Source organism: Strix aluco, chromosome Z (assembly GCF_031877795.1).
Source record: "Strix aluco isolate bStrAlu1 chromosome Z, bStrAlu1.hap1, whole genome shotgun sequence".
Classification (NCBI taxonomy): domain Eukaryota; kingdom Metazoa; phylum Chordata; class Aves; order Strigiformes; family Strigidae; genus Strix; species Strix aluco.
This window is the reverse complement of record NC_133971.1, coordinates 74,940,017-74,964,884: the sequence shown is the minus strand read 5'-3', so window position 1 is coordinate 74,964,884 and position 24,868 is coordinate 74,940,017. Positions and strand designations below refer to the sequence as shown.

At 37.4% G+C, this 24,868-nt stretch overlaps 1 protein-coding gene across 6 annotated transcripts in view; it reads right to left on the bottom strand.

Moving 5' to 3' along the window:
- Positions 1-298: 298 nt before the first annotated feature.
- Positions 299-24,868, bottom strand: part of PRUNE2 (prune homolog 2 with BCH domain) — a 148,536-nt gene continuing 123,966 nt past the window's right edge. For 3 of the 6 annotated variants that reach the window (XM_074812365.1, XM_074812371.1, XM_074812370.1), the window contains 9 exons: positions 22,715-22,891; positions 17,645-17,747; positions 13,907-14,038; positions 13,668-13,754; positions 10,151-10,249; positions 8,051-8,086; positions 7,491-7,529; positions 5,975-6,022; positions 299-3,214 (listed from right to left, as the gene is read on the bottom strand). In XM_074812365.1, the coding sequence (XP_074668466.1) occupies positions 3,193-3,214; positions 5,975-6,022; positions 7,491-7,529; positions 8,051-8,086; positions 10,151-10,249; positions 13,668-13,754; positions 13,907-14,038; positions 17,645-17,747; positions 22,715-22,891 (743 nt within the window). In that variant the 3' untranslated portion in view covers positions 299-3,192. The remainder of the gene's footprint in view (positions 3,215-5,974; positions 6,023-7,490; positions 7,530-8,050; positions 8,087-10,150; positions 10,250-13,667; positions 13,755-13,906; positions 14,039-17,644; positions 17,748-22,714; positions 22,892-24,868) is intronic. The other 3 variants (XM_074812368.1, XM_074812366.1, XM_074812369.1) reach the window with 3 other exon arrangements.

The window sequence follows — 24,868 nt, the reverse complement described above, 5'->3', positions numbered from 1 at the left end:
ACGCATTTGATTTTTAGATAACAGCACAGACACAAATTAGAGAGCAATTTGAAGAGCTCCTCCTGCTTTCTTTCATGAACAATATTGCTAGTATCAGCAAAGCAAGGATTTGAATACGTGGTGGTGGAGAACATCATGAGACACAGAACTGACTCAGTTTCAATTTGTGGAAGCACAGGTAGGGAATGAAAGGAAAAAAAGTTTGCAAAGAACTGTGATTTGAAACGGTCAAGTGTTTCCATGCACCCAGGGAATAAACAAAAAAAACCTTGGAGCTGAAAGGAAAGACTTCCAGTGACGGGTTGCAGTTCTTTATTTCTGATTCATATGTATATATATGGACACAATGATATTAGATATCCTTGTATTGCTTAATCTATAATTTAAGTCAGCACAGGTCTTTTAACAAAAAAAAAAATTGCAACTATAATTTATATTTGATCTGAGCACTCTGATACACAGTAGAAAAAATCCATATATAAAAGATTATATCTGTGCAATTATATGTACTATATTGCTGTTTCAACAAACTACTGATTTATTAATATTGATACATTATTGTCGGTATAATATAGAATTGCCGTATCATAACATTAAAAAACTTTTCAAAATATATTAATAAGCAAAGATAACCACACCTTGATCTTGCAATCATTTTTGACCATCACACTGATGCCCCATTTCATTTTAATGTGACATTTGGCTTAAACAAATTCCTTCTGTCTCAGGCTGCTGCTATTGGTCCACTCACATTAATCATATCAATTCATGTACAACTTTGCTGTTTAGTAATTTCATACAAAGCCTTTAGAATTAAACTCACCTCTGAGCTGACATCCACCACTAAGACCACAAATCTCATATACCCCACTTAGGCCTCAAACAGTGCATAAAGATCTGTGCTGAACCTCTGCTTTGTGGTGAATTTCTCTCTTAGCAAACACTTCTCTCACCTATAGCTTAACACAAGTAACCTGGCTCATTCTATGTGGCTTTAACTACAGGTCTACAGAAGATGTGACTTCATGCTACTAAATGCTTTTAATAGTTTAGATCTAGGTGAAGCTTAATTAGCATCTGGAAGTTAATACAAATATTAATCTGTACATAAAATATTATCCCCAATATTCTAAGTGACAGCACTTTTATAAGGCAGACACAAGCCAAGATTCAAATATCTGAGAAAAGGTGGAAACTACTGGATCCTAATTTAGGGCAAGGTTATAGAGCAGCAACAATGGTCAGCAGGATTAGGCCCTTCCCCTGTGAAAATTAACTGACAGAAAGATGTGATACAGCAGGCTAGCTAGTATGACAGAGATACAGTGCACCACCTCTCAGTACAGAGCAAGGACTGCAGAGGTGCAGATATTTCAGTTTTGATGATGGCAGATAAGAAAGCATTTGGCAAGTTGTTGCCTTTCTGACAATTTTGTCAATCTTAATTAGAGTAGCTGAACAACAGTGCACACAATGATGGATGCTTGCTTCCTTGCCTGCAGACTACCTTGCAAATACAAGATACAAATTGACAGAAATGGAAATGTGCAAACCACAGAACAAAAATATCAATCTTTTAAATGAAGGACGAAATAGAATTTTCACTCTCAGTTTGGATTCTACTGAAAAATCAAGGCTCATGCTGTCCTGCCTTTTGCTTAAACTTTATTCCTCAAGAAAACTGCTTGTCTTCTCTTTCATTAATAATTCTGAACTGGAAGCAAGACTGCAGTTAGTGCACACATGAAAAGAAGGTGCAAATTATCTTGAATTGTTATGTCTAAGGACTTATTTACAAGACAAGGTAGAGAATCTACAGATGTAATTCTAGGGCATATGAGAATCTTGTGAACATAATAATAGTATTTCAGAGAGTGCATAACACTATAGTTGTGTTAGGACATCCCAAAAGGCAGGTGAGTTGGTAGGTTTGGAAAATGCATGCGTGTGTTCATTAGGGTAAAAGAAAGCATTAGTCATATTCTGGAATCTGGTCTTTTTAAAGCGAGCAAGTGGAATTAACTCGACAATTAATTTGCACTCTCTTGGAAAAGAATGGTCTGAGACTGCAGTTATTTTCCAGTGAATATGAGGACTTACTGTGGTGTCTTTTGTGCCAGTACACAGGACAGCAGCAAACAAAAAATGCTTAGGCTTTTTTTCCTTTTCATGTTTTTACTGCTGTGTTCTACGACACAGACAATAAGCTGTATTGTAATAATTTTTTTTTAATATTAGATACACTTTGAATAATACTTTGTCATCTATTCCTAACAAATGAGTGTGACTCCCAACTGTAGATTTATACACTTAACCTTCAGTTGTTAGTAGGAAACACTGTTTCATATTCGTAACATTAATAGCCTTTACAATTGGAGTTAGGATGCTATTTGAAGACTTGTAATTTAAAAAAAAGTTCTGGAAAAACAGATTTAGAAAACAACAATATTAATTAATGCTCCAAGGCTTTTAGAATATACGACAATCATTTACAGGATTAGCTGCTTCTATAAAAACCCTTCCTAAAGTAAAGATACTAAACTAAATTATTAAAATAAATTTCAGTTACTCATTTGTCCTCTGGGAAGTCTGTTGATGACTAATTATTATTTTTTTAGTGTATCAGCCTTTTCTCTGACCAAATAAAAAAGTCATTAGGGTTAAATGAACACAGAAAGACTTTTCAGACAGCAAGAAACAAATTCAAGAAAGTCCTGCATCACTTCTAGAGTTACTTTTAAACAATAAAGTTGCTGCTGCTCTGTAACACAACTGAGCTAACATTTATTGTAACAATAACTATTCTGTTCAGTTATGCATAAACATTAATATGCTTAAGACAAAAATGAAACAAAAATCCACATCCTCATTGACTTGTTCATGAGGCACACTGTTGGTAAAATGGTATACTTTTAAACAGAAATTGCACACACACATAGAAACCGATGCTAGATGATAATAGCTTTCCTAATGAAAACTCTTATTTTCACAAATAACCAGGCCCAAAATTCTGCTGTTTCCATGGCAATGGGATTGGCCCTTTTGATCTTCTCGAATTGCTGAATGACATGGAAAAAATCATAAGCCAAACAAAATTAACCCCAACTGCCTATTGTTCACCATGGTCATGGGTGTCTGGGTGATGAAAATCCAAGTGAATCCTCTTCTTCAAATGCCTGGCAATGATGCTTTTTATTTCAGGGTCATGTCAATTCTATATATTAAAGACAAAAACACAAACACAAAAGAACAACAACAAAAAAGAAATCAGTGCTATGAAACACGTGGCTAGTCATTTCCCCACTCCTGAGCTCCTGCACAGTGTTGAGCATCCTCATCTCTCATTTACTTAAATGCATTGATATCAAATAATTTACATGCATCCTATCTACTATATATGGAAAATACACACCTTAATAAGATCTGTTACTGTTTTATTGAAATCAATAGCTACATTCCTGGCAAGTCCAATCTGAAGTAGACACCACGTGTGGAGAGATCCATTGGTGGAATGACACCACAGTGTGGCAAGATACAGGTGCCCTTAAAAATGTTTCTAAGAGTATAGTTTTGCTATTTAGTGCAAAGCCTATGTCATCAAACACTTTAGAAGCATTCTTTAGAATAAAAAGATGTCATCATAAACATTGCATCAAAATACAATTTTCTTCACACAATACATAACTATTTAAAGCACCCTTATTATTTATGAACTGTTACAGAACACAGAGTTCTTTCACTGTGAATTACTTCATAATGAATTTTTTTAAAAGGTATGAGGAAGTGAAAGAAGTTGAACAATATAGAACACAAAAGAGCATGACAATAGACAATGGAACAGATATGAAAAAGACAACAAAAGCAAACTAAGAGCTGGGCAGACTCCAGAGAGGTTTCAGCAGAAAGCATACAGAAGAAAAGTCTGTGTAAAACTGCTGTTATCATTGTGGAGGTATTTACATGGGAAGTCCTATTTCCTGAAGAAATAACACCAGAAATGAGCAATACGACCACAGGAAAATTATTGCCACTTCTGAAGACAAATTCATATTTATGCAGAGAAAATAAATAGCACAAATTAGCATTAATTTGGCCTCAACTATATTTATTTAAGCTAAACATAAATGCTCTTCTCATATTGCTTTTTGTTGCCCAGCTTCTCTTTTGAGAAAAAAATGGAAAATAGTTCAAGCCACAGAAAGACCAAAATTATAAATAAATAGTTTTAACATGTTATTTTCTGTTCCCATACTTTAAAAAAACAGCTCTCATATTGACTTGTTACTGAATAAACAGTGTCTGAGAAAAACAAAAAAAAGATGCTCGAGATTTTATGTCAACTGCTCTAGGAATCAGGAATTTATCTATGGTTCTAACCTATGTATCAGGTATGATACTGTGATAGTTTACGAGAGTAAACTACGAGAGTAAATTTTATTTTAGAAAGTGAAAAGCTCCATTTTATTTATGCATCTGTTTGCTACATGTAATTCTAATTATTTGCCTGTTTATTATTACTCATGTTATTGATGGAATCTTTTACTGAGGAGTCAGGTTTACTATATGCTATTTCTTCATCAATATTCCAGTGTGAGACATCTGTGCATTTCTACATACCAGTAAGATAGGCAGGGACAGCAAAGTCCCCAGCCACTCCTCCCCTGGCCAGGAATACACACACTGCTGCAATGGCTAGTCCTCCTGACATGCTACTCTGTTAGTGCTTGTGTGACACACTACAGCTACAAACACCCTCGCTGAGGCATGTCAGAGTGATACCTGCAAGCAGTTGTTGCCTGCAAGTTGAGGCCTGTAACAATTAGTGATAAGAGAAGCATCCCATTATACCTTATGTAGTCATATTGTACCCAGTTGTGTATACCTGGAAGTCTCAAAGGGGGGAATATTAAGAAATTCTTTTACCAAACAATGTTCAACTTTGTATTTAACAAGGCCTGAGTAATTTAAATATACAAAGAAGATATCCTAACCTTGAGAATAGATACCTCCTGGCAGAAATGCTCAAACAAGGTGGATGAGAAAGAACAGCTTGGCCAGACAACAGAGTTGGGAAACATCCAAGGAGAAGAAATTGTCCTCAAAAAACTCGTGACCATAAAAGGGAAAAAGAAGTAGGGGGCTAACTCCCCAAATGACCACCTGAGACCCCCATGCATGCGTAGGGTAGTTTTGCAATGTGAATGTAGTAGATAGGCAGAAAGGTGGAGACTTCTTGGAAAAATGTATGAATATTCATGTCTTTAAGGTATATAAAGGATGAATTCTTGTTTTAGTGCATGCACATTAGGTGGAATGATCCCCTGTGCATCCAGCACTGCAATAAAGAATGCCTGCCTTCTAAAACTTCAAGCTAAGTCTTACAGGGTTCTTTTGAGACTGAATTTATGGTAACAAGAGGACTGACACACTCCCATTTCCGAGGGAACCAGTCCAGCTTTGAAAGGAAGAGACATAAAGATACTGGAGATTTAATCAGTGAAATAACTATCAAAGAAGCTGAGAAGCACAAAAAGCAAAGAGAAAGAAGACATCAAGAGCATGACCCAGAAATCAAAGTAAAATACGAGACTTTTTAATCTCTGAATGAGAATGGCAAGTTTACCACTTTACTTTTAAATGAGGATAATGCATGGGACCATCTTCACTCTGATCATGCTGCACTTTTTTCTACCTGCTTCTCACATAACTTAACCTGAGTATCATCAGGCTAAATTCTATCTGTCTCTGATTGGAAATGGTCGGATGCTTTATACATATCTGCAATGCAAATATAATAAATCCTAACTTCAGTGCTTCTTCTGCTTGCATATGTTGAATCAAGTTCCTGAAAATAACTATAAAAGCATTTCAGTCTCCAAAAAAGCTTTATGGAGTCTGCCCAGCCTCAGTTCCTAACAGCATGGTTGTAAAATAATGTTAAAATGTAATGACAGTATTAGGCATAAATTCTTACTCCTGCTCCACTGAAGTGATTTCTGGATCATTTGAGAGGCAGCTAGTTCTGGGTACAAGGCAAAAGAGGTAGTGGTAAACATTCCTTCTGCATTTATTTCTTTCTCTTTAAATATGACATCAAATTTGAGGGATGTAATAACTAACTGTAGTGAGTATCTTTGACAGCACAAACACACAGATGTTATTGACAAGAATGTAGTGAGCTTAATGCCTGCAACACAAATTAGTTTCAGTAATAAATTTTTAAGCTATTTCTTTAAGTTGGGGAAGGGAAATGCACTACAGTGACTTTTACATCCAACAATAACAATAATCAGTGATGCCTCATATGAATATTTAGTTCCCCTTTCACTTGCTATGCTGCAGCCTGCACTCTTTTAAATAAAAGAAATATCAAGAAAGCAGCTTTTTTCCACAGAGTTTTCATTGTCATATACTACAATGCATTTGAAAATCTTTGAATAGAAGGGACAGAAGTTGCATTTGAAGGTTGGGTAGGCCTCTTCTGTTTAACAAATATTCTGTATCAGATAACTACTTATGTGAATTTATTGCTTCTGAGGCAGTCTAACTGGTAGAACCAAAAATCAGTGACCAGTGTTTTGGGTAGTTCTCTGTGGTTGTTTTAAAAGCTAATCTCAGGAAAAACAGAGGAAAATTTGTACCACAAAAGAAGAAACTTTAGAAAAAATACAAGGAAGAAGCGGTGACATGAAAATTCTGAAGTGCACAAGCTAAAGAAAGGAGACTGAAAAGAAACTTCAAAAACTTGAAATCTTTAGTTACAAAAAACACGGGCAAAATGTCATACATGAACCAACAGACACAGCTCCCTTCTTTGGAATCTTGTGTACAATGCACACGTGAAAAAAGTGCACTGGGTACTTTCTAAGCTCTGTTCAGTGAGGCAAGGACTGTGTTCTTTGATGGTACTTTACACCATACTTCTTCAGTGTGTTAAAGCCAAAGCACAGAGTTATGTGTTTAAAGTATCTGATCATCAGCTGACACTGATTTATTAAGTGACCATAGACAAGTCTTAAGCCACTGGCCTATCCAACCAACACTGGAAAGACCTACCTTAACTAAGAATGAGGTAAATAGCTACGTCTAACTTAGTAAATTGTAAAAAATAATTTTTAAAAATAACTACTTTCTGAAAACTTTATGAATCATCTGACATTCTGGGTGAAGGATAGAAAATGTTTAATGAACCATTTTAATGGAGTAAAAAAGTGACTTCAGTCCTCCCCATGACTATAGAAACAAGCATCAAAGAATAGCAATTTTGTTTTTGTACTGTAAGGTTATGATTGTTCCTTAGTGAGACCCAATGGTACAAGAGCAGGCTGCTTACAGTGACAGGGGAAGTCAATTCACAAATGTGGCAACTTACACAGTAATTGTAACTACGAGCTGATTGCTGTACCAAACACATAATGTACTAGTGCATTCAATCTATTCCTGTGAAACAAGTAAATATAATGCCAGCATCCAGCTGAAAGCTGTCTTACTTGGCTGTTTCTGAAGTTTCCCTCAGCTCTTCATCCAGTCTGCATGAGTAAAAGTTATTGATACAAAGAAACAAAGAAGCAAGCAGAGCATAAGAGAGAAGCAGAGCAATAGCAGAGCAAAGAACAAATACAGTACATGCTCCTAAAATAGGCACCCAGTATTATGCACTGACCCTAAAGCTCTTCAGTTCAGTATGCTACCATTTATCCCTGTGCTCAACCCACCTTTAATTTCTAACTCCTTATTCAGCTCATTTGGAGGCAGAAACATAAAAGCAGCAGGGATCTGAAGCACGCCCAGTGGAGAGAGCTGTAAGCATTCAGTTGCTCTACCAGATAGTATTGAACTAGCTGCAGCCTGGGCCAAGTCAAGGACATTTACAGTTCAGTAGGTTTTATTTGCATGGGAGGCTGATCTCAACAGCTTGAAGGGGAAAGTAAGATTCCACATCATTGCAAGCCCTCTCTCATTCAGCTGTTGAGGTCGCCTGCAGGTGAAAGGCTGTCACACAGATTCACTCCATTATAAGCAGTAGCATGGGCTAGAAAGCAAGTTTTACCTCATTCTTCTCTTAATACACTTCTCTTCATCATACCTTACAAGGTAAGAGTGGGTGAAGGAGGAAAAAAGATGTACAAGTTCATATGATAAAACATGCACACTGTATTCCACTTCAGTAAAAACTACCAGTGAACCACATAAACAAATCCTGGCATAACCCTATACTTTCTACAGGTGGTATTTCTCACGACCATAGGTGGTATTTTTGTTCTTGCCAGTGAAGCAATTATGAAGTTGAAAGCTGAATTTTATTTTATTTTGCTACAGGGATCTTTCTCAATTTGCAGCAGAAGGGAAGCCATCAGCCGAACACTGCTCTTCTCCCTGTGGCATGGGAATAATCACTCACAGTGCCTTGAATGCACACACCCACTACATCCTTGTATCAATGTGACACTTGTCAGCTTTAGATTTTTCTCTTCAGCAAAATCATGATCTCTCATCTGGCTGCTGATGACATGAAGTAGTCAGTTCCCTAAAATTTCTTAAGCTCTAAGTCCTAAAGTTTCTTTGGTACTGGTGCTGTGATCATTTCACCTTTGGTCTGAGAGGTGAATGGAGTTTCCAAACAGTTTTCAGTCTACAAGGAAGAAAAGATGTGTGTAACACTGGTATGTGTACTGCTACAGACAGTGTAACAGTAAAATACAGCAAGGAAGCAGAGAGAGAAACACACTGAACTATCAGGTTAAGGCCTGTATCAAAGCGAATGGTAAGAAATTAAAATGTGTACAGGAATCAAAAGAGGAGGGGAAGAAGGAAGGGAGAGAGGGAGGATGAAAAAATTTTAGGGATGTTAAAACATTCTGCACATCTCTTTATCAGGTGACCACTGTGTTCCACATCCTTAGCATCACTCCACCTCTAAAGAAGTTAAAGCAGCAAATAAATTTGAGTGAAAGTCCCTATTATCCCTGATTTCATGACCAAAATTTACTATTTTTACAAGCATCACTTGCAAGAACTGAGCTTCCCAGTTGCTTCCTGGAATTACAGCACAAATATCAGAGCAAACACCAGCTTGATGAAGGAAATTATGCTGCCTTCACAACTACTGTGAGGCAGGTGTGAAAACTCCTGCCTGGGTTGAAGAGATCTGTGACAGGTGCAAAAGAAATATTCTTCATACCTAGTCACTGACAAACCATAAGGGAAAGACAATCATACTTGTGTATTTACTCATCAAAATACTTTCTAGGACAGAATGCTTGCCTATTCAAAACCTAGGACATTTGATAAAAAGAATAATTTAAAAAAGCATTCCTGAACAGTGCATTTTTTAAATAATGACTCACATCAAAACCATAATTGAGTTCCAAGGTTTTCAGCCTTGGCATACCATTTCAATTCGTTGTTTTCTGGTCTGAAATAAAGCCAGTTGACGTGAGCAATTAAAACCAACTTCCTACAATTTTTTAACAGATATCCCTCCTTTAGAAATACCTGAATGTAAAAAACCCTTTACACCTAAGAAGCAAGACACTGTCTTTCAGTGGTTCTGGGTCAAACCATGAAAACCAGCAAGATAAAGTTCGGTGAAACTACGGACTTTCAGTGGTTTTCTACTAAACAGACTATCTTTGAATTACTGTTTCAGTTCAAAGCTCTGTTTGACTAAAACTTAAAAACACTTTTACTTAAAACAGTGGTAAAAGTTATGGAAAAATATAGCATAGGTGATACCTCTGGAAGGTTTAAACTTTCTTCCTATTTTCTTTCTGGATTGCAATTAGTAAGTGAACAGTCTGTTCCAATTTGGATTATACAGTCACAGAGCTGATGAAGGGCTTCTGAGCCTGAAAGTTTTGCTTCATTCTAACAGCAGTTTCACTTGATCCAGTACAAAAACTTCCTCTTCCTCTAAACATCAGTTCCCATAGGGGTATATATGTATTGTGTTTTGTGTTTCCATTACACAGTGTTTTCCTGCTTCTGAGTTTGACAGTGGAAACTTTGTGAAACAACGCATAAGCATTTATAACAATATTAGGATAACAATATAGGCTTTCTGTTTTTCTTACAGACTCTGAAACACTATCATTAGTTTGTGGAAATAGTTTCCATTAGAACAAGTACACAGTTACTGTACATCACTTACTTGACAATACTGTCTGGTATGTGCACGTATTCCATTGGAATCATTTCACGAAGCTCTGCCAACGTGTTGACATACTGTATCTTACTACTGAACTTAGAGCTGAAACACAGAAGCAACATGTTAATTGACTTTCCTCCACTAATCTTTTATGCTATATTTAAAAAAAATAGAAGGTATGTTCTTAATGTATTAAATAATTAAGCATTTTGTTACTCACATTTCAATTACAGAGTTCAGCTGATCATGAGCATACCTGAGTTCTAGTGAGGCTGAAATCAAGTCTAGACCTTTTGCTGTTCCTTGCTTAGGTCGAATCACAGTATTTAGGACAACATTATACCTTGTAATGCCTATATACCAGTCAATGCAACTAGTTTTACAGTTCAAAGGAGATGTATTAAACTTTGGAGAAGAATCAAATCCACTACAGCATACTTACATGTAAAAAAATATGGGAAGCAATTCACTTAACGTGGTCATGATGAATTAACATCAAGTGATCATGACGAATTAGCATTTGCATTTGACACTGATTATCAATCAAACATATTAAAACTGATCTTCCTTGTTTGCTTAGATGAGTACAGATCTCATTGTGTATGTGCATGTCTATTCTTACTTCAGGACCTTCTTATGAGCAAATACTTCTCTTGTTTATTTCAGCTGTGCTATATGATCATTTACTGTGTTTGAGAAATGATCACTCAGAAAAAGGCTGAATTGTTCAGAAAACACACTTAAAAAAATAAGGCTATTCACTTGTCTAACCTGAATTATTTGATACGTATCAGCTTATGAGAAATCTATCTTTCTCATTTGCCTCATAAAGCAATTTTCCAATTTTAGCTCTGGCTGTATTTAGTCTTTTAACATCAGTAACAGCAATGAATGCACGCTGACCGTAAACGTTCTTAAGTGTACGTCACAAAAAACAGAACATATTCCTCCTATTTACTGCTGATCTGGGGATAGAACCAGACAACATGAAGCCTCTGAAACAGCTCTGAGAGGTTACCGGCCCTCCCCTTACCATACATATCTTTCTAATGAGGTCAAGTGAGACAACTGAAACAGGAATACATGAAGGTACTGTGAATAGTTGTTTAAACTCATTCATTTTAATTTGCCTCTGTACCAGATTAGCATCACTAGGCACACACACTGGAGCAGGCCAATGGTCATGTTTTAAGATGCATGAATCACTCACAATTGTCCAGTCAAAGCCACAATAACATACAGATAATTCTTAGCATTTTATCCGAAATGTTAATCAATCTGCATCATCTGAACTAGCAGCTAAAGTAACTTGGCAAGATGCAAGCCCACCAGAAGCTTCTAAAGACTGTGGGGGTAAGAAAAAAGTTTTTTAAATCTATAAAAAGTTAATTTTTCCACTTGAGGATTCTCCTGGGTCCACTAATTCCACCACAGTGACTGATTTCTGAGTAATTGCTTCCTGTGGGAGTCTGTGTACAGGTATCCCAAATACATGACCAAAATAAGAGTCTTTGTTTCTTTCAGACTTCAGGGGAGGCATGCTACCAATAGCGGCATACTTCTTATGATTTAATTATTTCCATCAAATGCCAAGTAACTGTCACAGATGCTTATTTTATTAGAAATCTAATTCTTATCTAACACAGCTAAGATGATCTCTAGGGTGAATATCTGGTCTGTAAAGTGTACCTGGGATCTATCTTTGCAATCACAAATTCTTTCATCCTGTGTATTCAGACAGCTGTTCAGCGTTTGTCAGTCAAGACGAGTCCTAGACTCCACTGAATGACCTTGCCAGTTTCTGAGGTAGAACTGACTGTAGCACACTCTCAGTGACTTGACTGCCCCTTGCTGTTCTGTTGTCTTTCAGTTTCTTGATTCCTACTGCTTTGTCACACATCTCAGCTGAAATAGAATTAAAATTATGTTGCTCATGTTAGGCTATCTCATTGAAATCTCTGCTTGCCTTGGGACCAATTCATTTCTTACTCTCAAATTCCCACCGTGCATGTTAGTGGTTTGGTGAACAGCTCGAAGCTAGCAAACTAAGCTACAGCCATGGGCCTTCAATCTAACCAAGTTTCTATCTCCTCACATTGCTTGTTACTGAATTGACTCTCTTTTCATGCCTCCCAGAGGTTTTTACTCAGCGTTCTCATAGTGCTCTTCTGTCCTCAGTGAGGGTTCAAATATCTTATGTCAACTTCCACAAAACTCACACTGGCCATGTGTCCTGCCTGCCTTTTTTCAGCTCCCATTTACACTTCACTTTCTTCTTGCACAGACACTCAACCTACTTGGCTGAAATGGAGAGTTTTGACTGCTCTCTATCGTGTCTAGTTTTGTACTGCTACTTTGCTTCACCAAACTATTCTGAGTGAACCTTTTCTCCTGTTTGGCAATGCAAAACCTCTAGTCACTGCTGCTCAGTATGGTCATTCTGAATAAATCACTAATGAATTGAAACAGATGTGGTATATTAGAATTTTAAAAATTTTACTGTCTACCTTTCCTCTGAGAGCAAACAGGATGCCAACAGAAATATCTCAGACACCAAATGCAACTCAGTGAATCCCCATCATAACCGATGATGTTCCAAGTATTGTTTCCCTGTTACTCTGGTATTTTTAATTGTCACTTTCTACTTGGTATTAAAAGACACCACATCTGAAAGAAGTCCGGTCTGAAGGAAGAAGCAAGTCCATTACAACACTCTGCCTGTTGCACTTTGGCAACAATGGGAGAACTCATGTGCTTCCTCATCCCAATGTCACCCTGTCAGGACAGAGCGCCCGGTGACAGACACAGCCAGTTTGCTCATCTGCAGCCTGGCGGCAGACCTCTCTGAGGTCTGTTAAGTATGTTACTCTTACTCGCTGCACGGCTTCTGTAGATGATGCTGCTTCTCTTGCCTGAAGCAACTCTTTCTCACACCTGTCAGTCTGCTCTCCCTGACCTCAGGATTCCAACTGCATACTTGCCCATCTTCTTCAAGAACTTGCGAGAACTTCAGGGTCCATAACATTTCTTTGCTATTTTGATTTTTTACTAATGAAAGCATTATTTTTGGTGGTATTGAACATTTATTGGAACTGGAACGTCTTATGCATTCAAACAGCTCAGGGTGCTGGCAGTCCTCTTGCATGAACAGCAACTATTTTTTTTTAAACTTGGAATTATAGCCAGGATTTTTTAATGAGATTATTATATTACATGCAGATCCCTTTTCTATATGCCTTTTAGCTGGGCTTAGAACAAATACAATTTTAAGGAGGCAAACTCCCAGTTTACATACACATACAGGTTTATGGTATCATGTCTATGATGTCTGCAACTAGATACTCACATAAATCACAATTTTTTTCTATTTTGCACTTTAGGAAAGTCAGCTTCAGCTGTCAAAATCTCAACATGAACTGTAAAATGAGTACTCTTCAGTGAAAGATTAACAGCCATGTTGGATGATTTAGAGTGCTTTGTATTCTCAGGGACATAGAAAATCACTGTATTTACTACATACCTTATAAAAGGTCGTGTCACAGCCAGAATTGTCCTGATAAACCAGGATGGGTGAACAATTATAAATGACTTCAAATTCTTCCGTAATCTAAGTAAAAAGGAAATGGTTTCTTAAAAAAACAAAAACCCACAAAACATACAGAAAGATCATATACAGGGAACACTGTCATACAGGGGAGTAACAATAATGGACAGTGTTTAAAATAACAGCTGTGGAACAGAAAGGAAAATACTACTCACCGTCGATCAATCATCTGGTAACATTTTTTCATCCAACCCAGTCCAGGCATCCTCCTTCTTGGTGTTGCTCCATTCAAGTAGACAATCATATAGTCTTCAGCTACCATCAGCTCTAAGGTACTGATTACATAGCTGATAAAAACACAGAAGTGAGCACATACTTTATATTATCCATTTAAGCCGAAACTAAATCAGTCTACTAGGAATAAATCAAGGCACACTAAGCAATTTATGACAAGACGGTGTCTTCTCTCTTTAAACCAAAGCAAACGTTTAGGACTGGTCGCCATGCTACCTGTAGATGTCTAACTAGAAAACCACAATCTTATCTGCGTCTTCAGAAATATGTGGTTTCCTTAGAAAGACACAGTTTCATAGTAAATTTTCAAATCTCCCATATGACTTTTGCTTTTTCTTAAAAGGGCATTAAATCATGAGATATTGCAAGGGAGAGTGTGGCAAGACCATATGAAGTCCCAGGAGCTTCAGAAATTAACTGCTAAGAAAATTCTCTTCACTATTGATTGTCGTGTTTGTTCAAAACAAAAATAATAAGGGTCAGCACAAGATACTTGTCTACAATTCTTGTGATCCTTACACTACTGCTACTGAGTCTGTGCCTATCATCTACAAACACTTTGAATTTCAAGGCTAATAAAACTTGCCAATCAACCTGCCTTCTGATGGGACAGAGCAGTCCATGGCATCACTTCATTTTGTGAGCAAAACACTCCAAACACTCATTAAATTCCTCAACTTCACAATGATAATTCAGACAGAACAGTGTTCTTGGGGCTAAATTTACCCGACCTAGACTAGAGCACAGCAGTCAGTCAAATGAAAGGGTAGCTTTAAATTCTTGTCTGTGACTATACAGGCAGATGCTCTGCTCAGTAGTCCCTACCTCACTTGGGAGTTGTTCATCACAGGAATGTTCAAATTGTTCTCTCTACTACCCAGCCCCAAGGCATGTCTATGTAAAAACTGCAGTAAAAAATCGAGTCACACCTTAAAAACTTGAATTCCTGAGTTAGCTCACTACAAAAGGCAGCTCTATGCCTGAGCATAATGGCCCCTTTCACAGGTGTGTGGGAATGACTCATGGTCTAATCTGATCCTTGAATTCCTTAAGATGCAGTTTCTTTAAAAGAACAGTAGGAAATCTAGTTCTCAACAAAGAGAGTGGTATTTCACCCGGTCATAAAGTAGGCAGTTACTAACTGACCAGTTCCATGCATTTGTTAAATCCCATCTAAATCACTACTCAATGCTTTTCACTGCTCCCTTTTCTCACCTTGCAGTTGTGCATTCTCTGCTTTTGCCCGACATTTGTAAAGGCTCATGTCTAACAGTGAAATATCAAAGCGAGGGGTTGTATAGATACTCTGATATAAAAAAACTTAATTTAACTGAACCTATCGACTATTTGACAGGTTATGAAATTAGACCTTCCTATATGGCACAATATCTAGTGCTCTGAAGGCATTTAGACACTGAAAGATACAGAAAAGTGTGCATATGTACTTCTTGAAACACTACAAGCCTTTCAGTTATAGAAACAGAGACAGTCTGAAAAATGTCTATATTTGCCTAGGTGCAAAGGGAATTGTGACTATTTTGAATACTCAGTTATAGTAAGAGCAATCACGCATACTTCTCATCAGGAATAAGAGGAGTATTACAACAAAAAGTAATCTCTCCTAGTTTTTTAGTCAGATCTCACTTATCTCATGTACTTTCACTCAACAGCTCTTATAGACTGCGGATTGATTTAGACCATTTTTCATTTTATGGATGCTGAGCTCTCTTGCAAACCTTACCTAACTGGTAATTTCTGTATTATCTGAAAAGATGGACAGAATTTTCCCACTGACTAGAAAAATTCACTCACTCTGAAGGCTAGAAGTGCTGGTTTTGATTTTCAAACTGTCGTTTTTGAAGTTGTGATTCTTTAAAAATCTTTTACTCTCTAAACTGTATCAGGCAGTCACAAATGAAACAGCAGAATTTTCCATGTGGTTCTGTATCATCTAGAAGTGCTGAAGAAGATGCTCTCTCAAGAGTTTTGGCTCAAACCCAACTCTTCAAAGACAGTTTTATAGAACCAGTTAAGGTAACAAATGGGAACCAAGTCATTGAAAATGTGAAGGGAATCCAGAAGTGAAAGTAACTGCAAAACTCAGGAACAATTGAGGACAGTTGTTTATCAGAAACTAGATCTGGCTTATATACTGCAATTATCTATCAGAAACATGCAGTATAAAAAATGAGAAGAGATGTAATGACTTGCACGTCTCTCCAGAACCCTATATAATTCAATAGTAAAGAATTCACAAATATTTAAACATATCAGTTATTGGCTGTGTTGCAAACTGTCACATTTCCTCTATTTCAATGCAATTAATAGGCATTAGAACTGAAAGAGAGGGGTGATGTGACTTTCCTTTTTCTTGTCTTACATGGTCTATAAGGCTTAAAGTAAGCTGAAGGTTCACAGCCAGCCTGAACTCTCTTTTATACTACTACCCCAGAAAAAGACAGTGAATAATAAAATAGACTGGCGATTATCATCAAGTGATGTGGAAAACTCTTTTAAGGCTTGAAAAGGCTTCCTCTGCAAAGCCCATTTACCACCACCTCTATGAACAAGGATCTGGGGTGAAGTCAAAAAGTAACTATTTAATGTCAATCATGGTTACACTCAGCTGTGTTCCCTAGTTATCAAGTTAAAACCACTGTAGAAATTCCTCTCCTCTAAACCACTAGGCATTGTGTAAATCCATTACTGTAGATGACATAGGGGTCTTAGAGGCTCTACCAGACAAAGGCTAGCAGTTGGTCTGACCTGGAACTAAAGCATTCAATCTTGTTTTTCACATGTAAACACAATGTTGAAGGCATTGACTGTCACCTTGTGCATCTTCAAGGACTGGAGTTTTAAGGAGACTGGGTCTATGTCCTTGGTACCTCATAAGCTGAAAGTGGCAAAGGCCAGGCCTCTGCTTGCTTTAGAAATTACTTACTGGCTTTTAGCACAGAAAATGCTGGAATGATTGATTTTTTTAACAGCCGCTTCAGGGGAGCGCTACCTTTTTGGCTGCCAAACCAGTTGCTATTAGGAGTCATTTTCCTGTGATAAATCTGGGCTCATGCAACCAAATTTGTGTCCTGTCCAACTGGCCCCTGCCACTTATAACTGAATCAGAAGCAGCTGGAGTCAGGAAAAAGAGTTGTTTGTGTCAGCAACTGTCATTTATCCTGTATTTTTAAAACCAGTGTCGAAATGGTCCTGTGACTCCTAAACACAGCATGTATTAAAAATACGATATTTAGTGATACATCATGATAATAATATATAATAAACAATGAACAGTGAAAATCAGTCTGGTTGCCTAAGTCCCTGCTGATTGTTCTCAGCAAGGGCTGGAAATCACTAGTGAAACAGTGCAATGATTGTAGGCCCAAGAAGCTGAAGATACTGCATTCCTTGACATTTAGGGAGATACTGTAGTCAACTTTGGTCCTGCCAAATACACCTTAATTTGGGAGGGTGAGTAGGTAATACCAAAACAACATGCCACTGAGCAATTTATCTAAAACTGCTATTTTCCTTGTAATTCAGATCACCCCCCTTCTAATGACCAAAATTACCTCTTAATTAAAGACAGGTTATCTCTCACTACATAATTCTAAGTACTAACTCAAAAGACTCTGTCGCATTTCTCACATATCACTCACAGGAAAAGATTTTCCATGACATAGTTGTAATCAGTTCGACTGCTGTCTGGCAAGAAGCACGCCGCAAACACAATGATAGCATTCAGACCATCGCCATAGTATCCTGTGGAAAAAATGAAATGGCATTTTTATCTTTGTGAAAGACTCTTAACAAGATAAATTTAAAAAGAAATCTCAAAGTCCTGGGATAGAGATACTATGTCTACTGCTGAAGAAGACCGAAAATGTATGAACTATCATCAAGTGATAAGGAAGTAGGATAGTCAGTTATGTTGAATTCCTGAAAAACACACTTAGCACAACTATTATAGAGACCAGCAAAAGACCTTGTAAGTAATACAATCTCATCTGAACTTCTGGTTCGTTGCATCTCTATGGTAATCATGTGCTGAATGCTCACCTTAGACTGGGGAATAAGGGGCTAAAGAAAATACCCTACATTTGTTATCCTGCATCTTTTGAATGATGTTTCACAAAGTCTCACAATTCAATCTCAGTTGGCTTGCACAGCTCCAATGGCCTCAGGATATTATAGTTATGACTGCACCCCACCATACCTTAAAAGCTCCTGGAGATCAGTGAGGTCCTTTGCTGCAAGTTTTGTATAAAATACTTTTTTACCTTGGACACTCCAGTTGTCCAATACTGGCATTCTCTGGGCTGCACCACTGCCTAACGATAGCTGTAAACCCTCAAAGCTGCAGCACTACTGCTCTGGGGTCCAGGACAGTTGCTTGTTACTCAAAAGAAAATATTTTTTTTTCATGATGGATTAATGCTGGTTAATCTTCTCTGCAATCCTTTGCGGCTGCTATGGACTTCTGTATTATCAATAATAAATACAAAATACTCTTGTATTTAAGTTGAAAGTTTTGTTTAAAGTATATGTGCAATCAAGAGGCAATTTATGAAGATGTAGAAAGGGTTGTAGGTAGATAGCACTAATGATGCACTGAGATAGAAGCTAGATACACTTAGAGAATGACTTGAAAGCCTTTCAAAAGAGGCTAGGAGAAACTAACCATGAGGAGAGATGATAATGTTTGTGAAGGAAACCCTGAATCTCCCCCAGAGATAGGAACACATTCCTGACAGAATTAAAGGATAATACTGGCACCTGTACAACACTTTCACAAGGAGATTTTATGACTTTTACAGTGCTTTTTGGATACTAGAGAGCAGTATCCAAGTCTAACCCTAAGGCTCATAGAACTTCTTGCACTGTAGCCAGCCAAACAAAGCAAAATTCTCTATGGAGAGACAGAGGTAATACACAAATGGTGTGTGTTAACCAGGGAAGAGTAAGAGACTAGTTTGTTTTCTCCTTTCTCACTAAACACCTAAGCTGAGTCTCAGATAGCTGAAATAAGGAGATGTTTATGTCAAGAAGTAATTTCTTACATGGCTTTGCAGAGATCTTCAAAGAATCCAGAATCCCTGACAAACTGGGTGCTTCAAGGCACTTGCCCGTGAAGTCTTCCATGCCAAGGAGAACCGCAGCTGACTAGCCTCAACACTGTCCTAGTCAGAAGGACATGCACAGAGGCACTCTCCACTTAGGGCTCTCAGCTGTTCCTTAAAGGACAGAAAAACACCACTGCTTCCCCAGTTACAAAGGGGAGCAAAAGAAGGGTATGTCTCTGAGAGAAAAATGTGCATGTCAGACGTAAGTCTCCTGCCTTGAGTCGTATTGTTTCAAATCAAGGTTTGGCAAAACAACCTGCCAAGGGATTATGTTGGATTTCTTTCTTTCCGAATTTGTTCGGTAGATTTGACTAAATATAATGCATTGGATAAGATAATACATATTGGTGATAGTAACCCCGACATTGAGTTGAGAATGCCAGCTAGGTTAGATCTCATCCACTGAAGAATCATTTGGACACTGCATGAAACTTTCTGTTCTTAGCCTTAACTCCATCCTTCCATGATCTTGGTATCTCTTGTCTTCCCAGCACTGTGAAGTAGCTTTTTTTCTGGCTTTCAGAGGCCAAAAGCCAGCTAATCTATAGCTGAGCTTCCAGAGCTGGAGAAGTCACTGTACAACAGCAGTGCAGCATATGTCCACTGTCTTCTCCAGTTCCACAGTGCAGTGTTGCTCTCCATCCTGTTGGAGGACATGGACAGGCATAAGAGCTCAGGATTAGGGTTTGAGTTTAAACCAGAGGGCAATGTGGATATAACTACTTTAAACCATGTGACATGGCACGGTGTGTCATAGCTCCAGCTCATGTTAGGATCCAGTAAACATGAACAGCATATCTATAGATATAGATATGGGTGATTGACTGGTGTCCCAGTGAAGATGCTAAGGTCAAATTCAAAGAGCAGCATTGCATTCTCTAGCAAGGATGTACACAGGGATGAGGAAGAAACTCCAGTCCTGTGTTCAGCACCTTCACATTTTAAGAGTTTGACATGAAGGAATATACCAGTCTTCTCAAAAGAAGCAAAGAGAAAAGAACACCTCCCACAGACATCATTTAATACTACTCTCTGTTATGTTTCCATCTTCTCAATAGACCCAAATACTTTCAAAATGACAGTACTAATCTCACCTATTCCACTCTAGCTCATCCCTCAGCTAAATCATTTCAGAATAAATCGGTACTTTTTTTCCCCTCAGCTTTACAAATAGGGAGATTTCCTTCCTTCCATAAATTTAAAAATCTTTAAAAGACTTTCAGGACAATTTATATCATGCTGTCATAAAGCAATCTGTCTAGCTGGCTCAGGAGTTTGGCAACAAGAGCACACTGTGGCAGGTGTGTCCATTATATTACACAGCACAGTTTGCAGTTCATGTAAAGCATCATTATGTGCAGATGCCACCTAAAGGTACACAGAAGAAAAACCCGCAGATAAATCTAAGTCACTTTTCCTTACACATGCCTGTAGTCAAGGAATGTTCACCCAAGGGAGAAGTGCTTTTTAATTCATCACTAGAAGTCAGTAAAAGCCATTTGCCCAAATTCTCAGTCAGCCTATGCAAAGAGACAGATCTCTAAGATAAACTTCTCCATCAACATATGTGGAAGGCAAGTTTACTCTCCTCCTTCCTATTTTGTGGCTACCATCTAGATTCTGCATTTGGTGTTATCTGTCATATGGCAGTAGATCATTGAATCAAGAGATGCTTGACGTGACTATCAGTTAACTAATTTTAGCCAGAATCTGATCTTAATCTTGAGGTTAAAGGAAAAATTACTGGCTCTCTAAAGCACTCCAAAGATACTACAGTATTGCTGAAGGGAACAGCATACAGAATAGGCCTAGCCACTGTAATAGACCAACTGTTCAAGACGTCCAAAGTTTTCCCATGACCCATGCATCAAAATGATTTTGTTTCCACATCTCCAGTCTGCCACTTCATAAACACAGAATTTGATCCAGTCCTTAACTCACTTTGATATGGCTAGAATTCAGGCAAAATTTCCCATTTAGCCAGTGGTGGGCTGCAACTTACCGTTACATCTCACAGGGTTCTGTTACAATGGCTAAGTTACTGATTAGCACCCATTCAAAAGTAAAGGAAATGTAATGTTCTTCATCTTAGATTTGAGTGATCTGACAAAACAAGATGTCGGACATGTAAAATTTGAATCCTGATTATTTCACACTGAGAGCCGAGCTGAATGACCTAGACTCCCATTGATAATTGTGCATTATTATGTACTTCATAGTTGCCATCAGAAATGTCTGCCACTGAACTAGTTCTTGCTCAACAGTCAAGCAGTGCTCAATTAAGAGTTACTTCTCCACTCACTAAAATGGACTGATATTTATTTTCATAAAAGCTAGTATAAATGTATACATCAGCACCTAGTAGGAACTATACATGACAGTTTTCACCACAAATGTACCTAGGTTAGTTTACAGCATACAAAAAACATATAAATAAACACCATTAGCAAGGCCTCAAAATATTTTATGTTTGTTTCCTAAATTATGCCATCTGTGTCTGTTTGTTAAACTGTGTCTGAGGTGTCATCACATTCATAAATCTTTGATGATATTGTTATAGTGGGAAAATGCTTGGAGGTTTAAACATCTTTGTTAATTCCAACTAAACCTGCTGCACACTGGCCACTGTGAACCATCTGTAGGCTAGCATTTACTGCTTTTAATGTAAATGGGCAAATTTACCACATCCCCAGATAATACAATTAACCATCATTTACTTATGTCACTTTTACCAGATAGAGATTCAACACTGAAAATACACTGGAAACAACACAGTGGAAACAACCGTTTACCTTTAAATGATGTTATGGATCAGCAACACTGTGACAGAACCATTCTCATATAAACTCTCAAATCTTATCTCTGAGATGCTAAGTTACCTGCCCCTGTTTTTGCAGGAATAGAACAACTCATGCTAGTAACACCTGAACTACAAATTCTCTGAGGGGCTTAGGGAGCAGATGAGCAAAGGAGACAATATAGCAAGCACATGAGGTCATTTTCCTACTTTAAATGTTTTCTTTGATACTCTATTTGATAATCATTAATGAATTATGTGAAAAAAACCCATAAAACAGTTGCTGGTGAAATACTGTCTGGTGACAACTATAAATGGCAGAAAAACAACATAAGGAGCTTAGCCAGATGAATAGAAGCCCCAGGGAAAACTGTATTCTTTTTTTCTTTTGCCACTCTACTTGATTAGATTTGTGCACCCACATATATCATTCAGCAAATCACTGAGCACTATACTTCCTCATGCAAAACTTTTTGTCAAAATCCAGAGAATAAAGTTTTTAAATTTTTTTTTCTGTAGGACAAAAGTTTTTTTCCTGAATCTAAGACAGTTTTAGTCTACAATGACCAGACTGTTACTGACACATGTATGTCAGTTTATTTGTTGCTCCTGAAATTGCTTCATATTTAAAATAATCATTAGTCATTGCCACACTGAATTGAAAGCCAGGTTGATTTCAGCCATGTCTGAAAAATAAACTCTCTCTCCCCCTGCCAGTATGATAACTGAACTAAAATAAAAACAAATCATGCTCAATAAAGCATGAATTTTTTACATCAATCTAAAAAATGCATTCAGGGTGTTCCTACCTCCATGTGAAATGACCCTTCTGTAAGGTTCAATGACCTTCATATCAATTCTTTGTTCTTGTTCTCCAATAACCACTGTTCTCCATAACCTGTTGTCCTCTCGCTCCTCTTCAGCAGTGTACTCTGGAATTGATTCAGACTCCTCCTGGGAAGCATCCTTAGTAGCAGTCTGCTCTTCTGAAAAATAAAATTGTGTATATTACATCTTCCTGTAAATGCTTCAAATATTTTCTGTGTTACATACATTTGAAATGGACGACTGAAATCAAGTGGATTTTCGTAGCACTATCCTGGATCTGCACTGGTATAAGTAAGAGCAGAATTTGGTCATCTAACAGTCAGTAAATGAGACGTTTCCATTTTTTTAAACTCTTCATCATTATGAACACAAAAAGAACAGCAGCAATTATCACTATGCAGAACACCACCAAGGGATTTTTGCATCTAGTTAGTAAAACTGATCAGCTGCTTACTAGAGATACTGCACTGTAGGCTGTAAAAATCTTTGTGTTGAAGGTATGAGAACTACACTAAAAAGCAAACCAGGGAACTAAAAGTAAACACCGCAATGCTTCTTGTCTAGAGAGGAATTACCACAGAGCTACAGGTTCTCAACTTTTTCCCAGTTTCTATTCAATCTCTTCATGTCTGGCACCCGCAAATATGAAGAACGCCCATCTTTCTCTGCTTCGGTCATGAGATAATGCTGACTCCTCATATAAATAAGCACAGTATTCACTTCCCCAGGACCTTTTGGTTGAGGTTAAATACTAGTTCCCGACCAGATGTGAAGTACAGAGCAGCCATTCAATCTGGCCTGTTCAAACCAGGACCCACGAGAGAACAGGTACATGCAGTCACAGATAAAATGATCACAACAAACTGCATGGCTGACAAGAGACTATGAAATGTCATAGCACAGCCTCTCTGCTGGATACTCTTAGTTTCAGAAAAGCTGTGAAGTAATTAACAAAATCTACATTTTCATTGCACATTGATGAGATGGCTCTTAACAACAAATTTAACTGCATTCCAGTTTTTCAAACTTAATGGCTGTTTACAGAGAAAGTGACATGAAAAGTGATTCTGTGAACAGCTGGAATTATTTTATTTCCTTCTTTAGTTATTGTTAAAACATACTGGTTTTTCCATGGGGAAAAAAAAATCCCTCTTTTGTACTATTATTCTTGCTGAAGCACCTTTGCCTTGTGGCTGTGTGTGTATTATTAATTTATCTTCATAATAAAGATTCTAAAAATTTTATGCATTACACATATTTGAAGTAATCAACTGTTCTTTTTAAAGTATTATTCTGTTTCTGCAGTCATAAGAGCAGGATTTGATCATATAAGTCAATAAGCGAGGTAACAGTAAATAAAGATATCATGAGATACATTATGACATACACATTGAGTACGTAAAAAGCTGATCAGACATCTTATTTGAAAATACTAGAGAGACCTGTAAGAGTTAAGAATAAACTAAAAGAAATTATTTTAATTGACAAGAAAAAGTAAAGAACGTGTTTCATAGAAGTCCTCAAACCTTTCTATGTATTGGTTTATCTTGGGATGCCTTTTTGATTAATGCTTCTTCTTGAACTACTCACACAACTGGAAGTGTATGATCCTTAACACACACCGGTTTATCGTAAGAATTAAATCAATTATCTTTATGAAATCAGAAATAAGATAGTATACTGCCTATATACTACATATATCTATACCCATAGAACCTATGGGCACAGACACATACATGGACTGACTATTAATTTGTAAAACTGATTTCTGCATTAAAATCTACCCACCAAATTTATTAGTAATATCAAGTTCCTCAAAACACAAAAAAACCTTTGAACTTTTAAAAAATATAAATTAAGTTTAACACATATTAGTAGGACTAATGAAATCTGAATTTCTACTGATGCCTGTCTTGTATTTTCTGTCCCTAATATAAAGTATTATTAGGGAATAATATTAGCGAAAGGGCCCCCTCTCCAAGGTAGATCTCTCATGTGCAACAAAAGCTGAGCCTATCACCAACTCTTTCTTTACCCTATTCCTGCCTGCTGGAATCTTACAAGAAAGCAGTCAGTAATATTTCACCCTCCTACCTCACTGCCTAACCAGTTAAAAACATATTCAAGTAAAATTG